At 39.1% G+C, this 10,716-nt stretch overlaps 1 protein-coding gene across 1 annotated transcript; it reads left to right on the forward strand.

Annotated features, from left to right (window-relative positions):
* Positions 1–513: 513 nt before the first annotated feature.
* PTAC6 (plastid transcriptionally active 6) lies at positions 514–8,309 on the forward strand. Its single transcript, XM_089989053.1, has 6 exons — positions 514–1,059; positions 1,638–1,706; positions 5,960–6,064; positions 6,180–6,299; positions 7,609–7,698; positions 7,828–8,309. Exons 1-6 carry the CDS (start codon positions 514–516, stop codon positions 7,942–7,944), a joined length of 1,047 nt encoding a protein of 348 aa, XP_089845179.1. The 3' UTR covers positions 7,945–8,309.
* The last annotated feature ends 2,407 nt before the right edge of the window (positions 8,310–10,716 follow it).

The raw sequence follows: 10,716 nt of genomic DNA on the forward strand, positions 1-10,716 counted from the left end.
AATTAATTTTAAGGTATTTTTATATTTATTAAAAATAGCCGATTCAGGTCAGTATAACATCGGCCGATTCAGGCTGATACACATCGATACTGACAACACCGGTTCAGACGTCTCGTTACCGGCCCACAGGTGCCATGTCGACCATATTTGGCCAATGTTTAAACTGACAAAAAAAATGTCAGCCAAATTGAAAATCTTCATATTTTTTGCTTTTTTTGTGAGCAAAGTATCGAAAAAGATAACTACATAAAAATAAAAATAAAAATATATTTATAAGAAAAAATAAAAACAAAAATATAAAAATAAATCTCTTTCATTTTTCATGTGATAAAAGCTTAAACTATGGTGATGAAAGTGAGATGTTTATGTTTCAATTGAAAAAAAATGATATTTTCAAAATATTGCGATATTTTACTTAATGACAAAATATCCCGTTTTCTTGAGATATTTTCAAAATATCACCCATATGTGCCACTAGGCACATACCAAGTTCTCTCTCTCTCTCTCTAAAAAATGAGAGTTGCAGCGATACCTTATCCGCTCCGTCTCCTCCGCACTCCACCACCAACCTCCCTCTTCCTCGCCTCCCTAACCCTAAACCCTAACCCTAACCCCAATCTCCTCCCCTCCCCTCTTCTCCTCCGCCCCCGCTCCTTCCATTCCTCCTCTTCCGCCGTCGCCGCCGCCGCCACTCGGCCGTGCTCTGGCAGGCCTAGGGATTGGAGGGTCAGGGCGGAGGACGACGATGCCGAGGCGGAGCCCCCCGACGACTACGGCTATGAGGAGGACGAGGTCGACAACAAGAAGGACTACGACGTCGACTACGATGTCGTTCCCGCCTCCGGCGCCATCGCCGCCCCTGCCGCCTCCGCGAATGGCGGCGACGACATCGAGATGGTCGAGAGCAAAAGCTTCATCTCCACGCAGGGTTGGGACCCGGAGATGGTCGTCGAATACAAGATCAACGAGGAGGAGTTCCATAAGATCAGCCTCCTCGACTGCGATTTCTTCATCCGGAAGCCGGCCGACCCTGATAACGACGTCTACGATTTCCGGGAGGTAATTGAGAAATCCGCATTCTGGTTTAGGCTCTGGTTGGAAGTCTTGCATTGAGATGGAAACATCGTTTCCATGTGTTGCCAAAATAGGTTTATGCCAAAATGTGGTGTTGAGGTTGGAGATGCCAAAAATATCTTCTTGTGAATGGTATTGAAATGTGTCGTTGAGGCTGCCAATTCCATTCCCAATGCAGTGTCTTGGCAACACCACTGTTCCCAAATATCAGAGAGCATGAGAGCACTGGTGGAAAGTGGAAACTGCAACTCACCTCCGATTCACAAGGCTCCCAAGCACAGTCTTACATTATGTAGATATTTTTGTCTGGGTGATCGGGAATTTGTGATTTTTTTTCGTGTTATGATTTTGATGTTGTGCGCTTGCAAATGTGCTTGTATGTTTGGAGAGGAAGGAATCGAATAGAGAAACATTTGGTTAGGAAATACAAGTCTTAAGCCGGATGATTATCTTGGTTTAGTTTTCTTGGCATTTTTTTTGTACTAATTTTTCATTTTCTTTTCTTTTATGAACTTCTTTTGGGAGTTGGCTAAAGAATTATGTTTTCTGTTGGATTGAAGCAGATGTATGTAACTCCACCTGACACTGATGTGTATTCGATTCCAAAGGTTTTGGCACCCATGCCACAGAAGGTGAGACCATGATTTGGAGTGTTTTCTCTTAAGCAGTTGAATTATCTTCTGCTGCCAGCTTTGTTACATATGAAGTTTCTCGCTATTTATCTGCTCTGATTGGTTCCTTGTTTATTAGTCCTTAATATAGGAATGCCTATGACCAATGGTCTTATTCCCATAGTTGGAAAACTCATGACTCGGGCTTGGATCACCCAATCTTTGACTCACGAGACAGCGGGTTGACTCGCGAGTGAGCGGGTTGACTCGGTGACTCGGACGAGTCAGGACTCTATATTTTATAGTGTAAGCACATGAGTAAGACATGAAAATAACTAAACTTCAAGCTAATATGTCAATATCTAAGTTACAAAAACATATAATTATACATGATTGCTAACTTTTTTCATTGAGCAATATTAGATTCTTCATTACAAGTGAGTTTATATAAGAATTGTGCATTAAAATCATTAAATACATGATAAAAAAATTATAATCGGGATTAAGATCGGCAGTCCTGAATCGTGACCCAGTTGGGGTCCGATCTGGGTTGACTCGGGCGATTCTCAAGTCGAATCGCCGGGTTTGCCAACTATGCTTATTCTTTTTGAGAAAATTCATATCTAAACTCTTTTCCTTTTTGAAGAAATGCATATCTAACTTAATTCTTTTCCTTTTGATGGAATATGGAGCAGAAGGGCCAATTGATTTATTAACTTGATTTCAAAAAATATTCTACTAGTACATTATTATAAACCATAGTTGGCAAACCCGGCGAGTTGACTCGTGAATCGCTCAAGTCAACCCGGATCGGACCCCAACTGGGTCACGATTCAGGACCACCGCATGCCACTTATGTGTTTCTTTGTCATGCATTTCGTGGTTTTAATTCATAATGCTTATAAAAGGATAATTTTTATAAAGAATCATCTATTTATAAATAATAATTTCAACAATTATGTATAGTTGAATACTTATATAGCTTAGTCATTGATGTCATGTACTAAATTTAGTGATTATACAGTTGGAGAAGTATATGATAGCAAAGAAGGAAGCTAAAAAAGTTGTTCGAAACGCGAGGGCTAAGGTATATAAGGAGGTTTATGACAAGTTGGATACCAAAGAAGGCGAGAAGGATATTTATATGCTTGCAAAGATGAGAGATAGGAAATCGAAGGATTTGGGTATGGTTAGATGTATCAAAGATGAAACACAAAGGGTTTTAGTCAAAGATGAGGAGATTAAGGAGAGATGGAAAGATTATTTTGATAAACTATTTAATGATAGTCATGCTCAAGATCTTGGAGACTTCTCCATTCCTTTTTATGAGATAAATCGTGACTTCATGCGCAAGATTCAAAAGAAAGAAATTGCAGAGGCTTTGAAGAAAATGAAATCTAGAAGGGCAGTTGGCCCAGATGGTATACCTATCGAGGCTTGGAAATGCTTGGGAGAGAAAGGTTTAGAATGGTTGACAAATCTTTTTAATTTGATTTGGCGAACAAATAAGATGCCTAATGAGTGGAGGAAGAGTACTTTGGTGCCTTTATATAAGAATAAGGGTGATATACAAGATTGCACAAACTATCGAGGTATAAAACTCATGAGTCATACTATGAAACTTTGGGAGAGGGTGATTGAGTCTAGGTTGAGGAAGGTTGTCATGATATCGGAGAATCAATTTGGTTTTATGCCTGGAAGATCAACTATGGAAGCTATACATCTTCTTAGACAACTTATTGAAAAATATAGAGAGAGGAACAAAGATTTGCATATGTTTTTTATTGATTTAGAGAAGGCATACGATAGAATACCTAGGGACGTTCTCTGGTGGACAATGATGAAGAAAGGTGTTTCTCTCAAGTACATTAGTATAATTAAAGATATGTATGAAAGTGTAGTAACCAATGTCCGCACTTGTGGAGGGGTGACAACCAATTTTCCGATAACGGTTAGGTTACATCAAGGATCTGCTTTAAGCCCTTTCCTATTTGCGATAGTGATGGATGAGCTTACGAGATCAATTCAAGAAAATGTACCGTGGTGTATGTTGTTTGCTGATGATATTGTTTTGATTGATGAGTCTAGAGCTGGGGTTAATGCTAAGTTAGAATTATGGAGACAGACATTGGAAGCTAGAGGTTTTAAGTTGAGTAAGAGTAAGATTGAATATATGGAATGTCGGTTTAGTAAGCAACGAAGTAGTGATGGGAGTGTAGTGAAGCTTGGTGAGCAAGAAATACCGGTGAATGATTATTTCAAATATTTGGGATCCATTATTCAAAAGTATGGAGAAATTGATGGAGATGTAAATCATAGGATAAAGGTTGGGTGGATGAAATGAAAAAGTGCAACTGGAGTGCTGTGCGATCGTAGAATGCCATTGCGGTTGAAGGGAAAGTTTTATAGGACGACTATTAGACCCGCTTTACTATATGGTACGGAATGTTGGGCTGCCAAGAGACATCATATTCAAAAAATGAGTGTAGCTGAAATGCGGATGCTTAGATGGATGTGTGGAAATACAATAAAAGATAAGATTCAGAACGAGGAGATACGTAAGAAGGTAGGTGTTGCACCCATTGAAAATAAGATGCGAGAGAATCGTTTACGGTGGTTTGGACATATTCGGCGAAGGCCTAATGATGCTCCAGTTAGAAGGTTGGAGAAATGGGAAAATATATTAGTTAAAAGAGGTCGGGGTAGGCCTAGGAAGACTTGGATGGAGATGATAGGAAAGGATATGAATGCTTTGAACCTCACCGAGGACATGGCATTGGATAGAAATGATTGGAGGAAAATGATTCATGTGGAAGACCCAAAATGAATTTTTTTTTTTGGTTCATATCGCTGACCCCAATTGTTTTGGGATGAAGGCGTAGTTGTTGTTTGTTTGTTTGTATACAGTTTGGAGTTTGATTTTTTCCATGTCTTAACACTAAAAAATTCATGTCCTAACTCATCTGAGTTACCGAGTCAACCCATTGACTTGCGAGTCAAGCATCAGGTGATTCGGATCTGAGTCACGAGTTTTTCAACTATGTTATAAACGCCTTATGTGGTTGTTTTTTATTTAGTAGCATGATTCTCTTGATTCTTGTTCTTGCTTCTCTTTGTATATCCTGGTCACCTGCTTATTCTTTCCATGTTCCAACTCCAAAGTGCCAGTTGTATCTGTTGAGAAGTGTACTATTTGTCATACATGTTTTTTTCTTTCTTTGTAATATCCCTTCTATGTAAATATCATTTATTGTAGGGGTGTTTTTGTATTTTAGCCACAGTTAGTTGTAGGACTGTAGAGTCAACCATGTTCTTTTTGTGCCATAGAGGGGTAGACCCCCCATATATGTTGTAATCATTTATTCTTTGCCTTAATGAAGTTTCTTTTCTCATCTTCTTCTTTGTTATATCTTTCATGGTTGGAACTTTATTGCTTTGATAGTATCCTATATATACACCTAGATGCGCTATTCTGCTTGTCACATGCTTACATGTGAAGCTCTGCATGTTTCTCATTGTGTAATCGTACTTGAATGTGCATGCACAAACAAACTTGCATGTGTTTTTCTTAACCCTATCCATGATGGTTGCCTTATATATGTGCTGGAGATATCAAAGAACACAATATTTCATCACCAAGATTCACACACAGTAGAGGAAGATGAGAAGACACAAGAAGGGGCTGCAATACACGATTCCCAATGTGGGAAGTCATGTGGTATTCTCCAAAATAAAACCAATCAGTTACAACATGTTATAAAGATAAAAGTACCCTTGTTTAAGTATACAAGAAAACAATACATATAGGGGTATAATAAGAAAAGATATAATAACATGAAACAACAGCATTGGATTCTAAATGGATCAATATTGAAACCCAACAATAAATCACATCTCAATAAGATCAACTTGTATTGGTTCTTGCAACATGGGGCATGGGTCATTTCTTGTTGTAGGAATCATGTTTTTGTAAATTTTCTGGAAAACTGATAGATCCTTTCATCTTTATTGCATGGAACACATCTCCTGTGTGTCAACAACTTCAATAAATAGACTCTCTGATGTTGGAATTGATAATTGTGTGTTTTTATTAAGTGAAACTAGTTAATGAGCTTTTCAAGTTATGTGTTTATTGCCTCCTTTCTTTTTGTTAACTTCACTCTGATAAGTTGTAAATTATTTCTTTATCTTTTCTTTTTTTTTGTGCTGGTATATTTGCTGTTTGAAAAATGTGTGCATACCTTATTTCCTAAATGCTGGTTTTATTACAACAGTATGTTCGTTGTGCAAAAAGCGAATATGCATACTATCATGTAACTGAACCCCCCATAGATGCACCTCGGGATCCACTCTATAAGACCACCAGAGAGATCATGAAGGTACATTGCAAACTCAGGCATTATCCCTTTTTCAGTAAAACAATTTTCCTTGTTGAGCTTATTGATTTCATTTAAATTTTAATCAGGTTAGGTTTAATTTTGATGTGACAAACAGGTTTTCTTGACAAAACATTACCGGAATCGGAGATCTAGTGACTGGGAGTTTGTACTAGATTTTGAAGAGATATATGTTATTGACTCAAAGACAAAATCTATAACACGGGCAAAAGTTTTGGTAAGCATGCTTACACTTTCTGCAAGCATCAATTTAGTGTTGATGATTTTGTGTGAGGCATATGTCTATGTGCACAAATATTTTTGTTTATAGTCTGTTGTAGTCATGACTGTTTCTTTTTTAAAGGCAAATCATGTGTTAAAATAGGAAAACTGACTGAGTTACCTTATGGTTGTAATGGCTTCAGACTTGCTGTCCTACCACTATGTCTAGTAGAGAAAATCATTTTTTATTAGCTTGGTATGGGCTCTGTTACTAGCTTGTTCACACTTGGAAGTGAGCTTATGGCCAAAGCATGAACCTAATAAAGGAGCATTGTAAGAAGGCAAGCTGCATTGAGCAAACCCAACTTTGGTAGGTTTATATTGGTGTGTGACCAGTGTCTGATTACATGCCTAAGTGTGCCTTTTTAAACCTTATCTGAGCCATAATCATTATTGCTCATGTTTTTTGTTTTCTCTCCTGCCGAAAATCACTTTTTGATGGTTGACTGCCACATAATACCTTCCGAATTCTTGTACTCCTGCACGATCTGATGGTGTTGATATCTCTTTGTTTACAAACATTTACTACTTCCCCTGGAAATTCATCATATCGTATGGCATAAGAATATGTCCTTGGTAATATATTAGTTTCTAAAATTTTCTCCATGCTGGACTTGTTATTTCAGTTGGCAACAGAGTAAAAATTGTCTGATCAATCCTATCTGCAAGGCTTTTCCTAATTCCACCTCAAACACACACTGGGGCTTGAAACTAATTTTTTGCTGTTAGCTAATGTGGTTACCCTCTACATGTTCGTTTGCTAATGAAATAAATGTCAAGGTTTTTTTTTTATGTTTTCTTTAACTAACCCATGGTCAACTCAGTAATTGTAGTGCTGGGTTGAATTTCTTGGGGGTAAGTTGGGTTTGGTGGAGAACCATGACCCGGTGCTGGAGACTGATATCCTCTTTGTAATTAATAATGAAAAGATGAGTTGGTCGAATATAAATAAATGACAAATAATGCTTTTTTATATATCTTAACATTGGGAAATATTTTTATCATGATTAGGAAACGTGCTTTTCATGAACTTGTTACATGAATTCTTTGCTACCAATAATGAAGTTCAAATTGTGTATTGTGATTCATGATTGGGACGGTTACAGTACCGTGTTATGGTGACATGGTTCATATTCAATCTTTTGGTAATATTATGGTAAAGCTACCACATTCGTTCTGTTGATGCCAACGAAAATGTCATATTAGGGAACAAAATCATTTTCTTCAACTGTTAATCCCTTGTTGAATCCATCTTTTCTTGACAGGTAACTGCACCTGGTGGAATAAACAGGGATAGGAGAGATGATCTACTGGTAATTCGTGATAATGGAGCATCCTTTAAGATAATTCATCAGGTAACTTGCTGCTGATTTTTTTCTTTTTTTTTTGAACGAGAGGTAACTTGATGATCTTTGTTTTTCCTTCAATTTTCTTCCTCTGATATGTAGTTTAATTCTAAGTTGAAATTCTATTACTGTGCACAGAGCCAGAGGGATGATCCAACCACTGTCATAGAGAGAGAAGAATGGAATCGAACAAGGCAAGATATGGAGAAATATCTGCGGAAGTTCCGGGATTATGAAGTTTCAAATTGGTTCTAACCAATTGTGAAGTGTAAGCTACATGTATTGCTCTAACGTGGAAGGCTGCATGATGGAAAGTTAACCATTGAGATGCTGGATCTTGAGTGCTAACTAACTGCAGGCACCGTAGGTAAAGCTGCAAGCCTTTCATTTCTTTGGCCATATGCCACTGCCTGTGCTTTGTAGTGCTTGAATGTACCCTATGTGACCCAACTGAGATAAAGAATGCAAGTCTATGGACGTTATGTGATCCCAGTTCTCTTAACCGGACTTTGCATCCAGGAGCACTGCCTATTATCCTGGTGAGATGAACATTTTATGTAGGACTTCAGCATCTTTTTTTTTTACTGTGAATTATAAAAAGCTCGCCAACTTATCAGTTATTTACAGAGGACCATCGGTTATGACATTTCATTGTCTGTTTTTTTTTTTATAATAAGCAAGCTGGGTTTAGGCAGACCCCTAATTCCAGTTGGTGCTAATTACATATATCATGTGAAGGATGCCAATCTGGTGGCTTGTCCTTCGAATTACATTGAGACTGAAGCAATGTTAGCCAAAAATTTGCTATCCTGTTTCCTGCCTTGTCAGCATGGGTTAACTCTTCTATACCTGTACAAAAGCTGCTGGACTTTGGAAGGGATCATCCCCGGCCTGCCTCTCCCTTCAAGATGATTGGAAATTATCCTAATAAGGTCCCTGCGGGAGGCTTCTATTATGGTTGGGAACTGCAGAACTTGCTCCCAGCAGAGCCATTCTTTGTCCTGAATTTGGTCTGATCCCACGATTCAACCAGCTGATTTGAAATGACCTCTGTGGTCCCTGATGGTGTGTCCTACTCTCCACTGCTTGCTGAAACGGATGGAAATATTGAGTTTGATCCAGCCTCGAGGAGGGTTTGACTGCCTCATTACTTTGAAACTACTGCCTCTGAAAGCTCCTGGTTTCCAAACGTGATTTTGTTTTGGCATTGCCAAATTTTACAAATTACAGTTTGGAAGGCTATCATCCAGTCAGAAAGTTTCTGTCTGAAGTTGTGATTGCTCCACTGTTTTAGCTCTACATCCAGAGATTGCTTTGGTACGTGCTTCTGGCCAAAGTTCATAATCACTGAACGCCAGATCTGCTGTGCTACTTGTCAGGTGACAAAGAGGTAGTGAGCAGTTTCCATGTCCTTTCTGCACGAACATCTACTTGTAATGAAGTACGCAAGTCTCCGCAATCTGTGTTGGCTTAGCAGTTTGTCTTGGACTGCAAAATACAGTGTGAGAGCTGCGTGGGGGAAATGATGTATACAACAGACAAGTTTTGCCCAGTTCCCAACAGGGGCAAGATCTGATTGCGTTCCATACTGCATTGGAGCTGAAAGTGTTTGATGCTGTCCATTTGAATAAATCTTCTTTCCTTGGGTCCCATGTTTGATGGGCCACCAGGTTGTGGACTTCCAGAGGATATCAAGATATCCGGCACTCAGGCTAAGATCAAGAGCTTTGCTGACCTGAGAATGGGGCGGGTGTGGTAGACCACATTCCTTGTATTTTTGGGGAGGAAAGTGATTAATGGTTGATGTCCTGCCCAAGGATCAAACCACATTTCAATTAGATTTCCTTGACCTGACTCCCATTTTGCCCCCAGGCGGCGGGCACTCGCCCCCATTTGAAGACTTTTCCATCCATGATAACCCACAAAATTGATGGAGCAATACCATATTGATTCCCTGTGCTCATACTTTGCCTGAATTAAGGTCACCCATGGGTTGTTGCCTCTTTGGGCGATAGTCCAAGCCATAGAGATTCATTTCCTGTAGTGGTCTTGTACCAAGACCACCCTCTGTAAGTGGTCCACACACTTTATGCCATGGAATGATATGGTGGTGGTGAGTTTCTTGAGTGTCATACCTAAGGAAGGACCAGATGATTTTCTCCATCTTTTCTTTCACCATGCTTAGGATTTTGAAGCGTGACATCCAAAAGAGTGGGAAAGAGGCAATAACTGATTTAATCAGGATAATTGTACTTGATCGTTATGAGTTTGCTGCTCTAGCTCTCAATGTGGTTCTGTAACTGTCCCAAGAGCTGCTCACAGTAGCTAATCTTCAAGGCCCCGGTGAAGAGTGGGAGGCCAAGATAATTGATAGGAAGATTTACTTAATGCTATTCACATTGATTCGGTGATTCTAACTCTTGGAGCACTTAAATTGAAGGAGATGAAAATGTTGCTCACCCTTAACCCTGATTTTAGCTCAAATTCTTTAACTGGCGATGGGATGTTTCACTGAATGTTGTTTATCCCTGAGAAAGAAAAGCGCTTCATCCGCGTAGAAAGCGCGACTCCATGAGAAGCTTCTTGTCTTGAAAAGAATCACTCTTTTGCTATTTTCCTGTAGGATGATTTTACAACTGAGCCTTTTCATTACCATGAGAAAAAGGTAGGGCGATATTGGGTCACCTTGTCCAATACCCTCTACTCGTCTTGAACTACTTGACAGCTTCACCATTAATGACCAGTGGAGGAGACACATTGCGTCACTAAAGAGTCTACCAGTGGGCAGTAGTGACTCTCTGATCATAGCCTCATCATTCCCATAATCTACCATCTTTTGTCTGTTTTAGCATTTCTGATTGGATTTCTACAGTACGCTTAGGTATTTAACATTGATATATATAGCTCCACGCGAAGCATGGGACATCCCGAAATGGGAGTATTTCATGCTTGAGCAATGGTTTCCTTGCATCCTGGACGGTCAATCCAAGTTTTAAAGAATTTAAATGACGACTTGATTCTTGTTTT

The sequence above is a fragment of the Nuphar pumila genome, chromosome 15 (genome assembly GCF_984573655.1).
Source record: "Nuphar pumila chromosome 15, dmNupPumi1.hap1.1, whole genome shotgun sequence".
Lineage (NCBI taxonomy): Eukaryota > Viridiplantae > Streptophyta > Magnoliopsida > Nymphaeales > Nymphaeaceae > Nuphar > Nuphar pumila.

Coding starts and splice junctions, on each gene's coding strand:
- PTAC6 (XM_089989053.1), top strand. CDS start 514: ATGAGAGTTGCAGCGATACCTTATCCGCTCCGTCTCCTCCGCACTCCA. Junction 1,707..5,959: donor TGGCACCCATGCCACAGAAG/GTGAGACCATGA, acceptor TTATTACAACAG/TATGTTCGTTGTGCAAAAAG. Junction 6,065..6,179: donor CCACCAGAGAGATCATGAAG/GTACATTGCAAA, acceptor TGTGACAAACAG/GTTTTCTTGACAAAACATTA.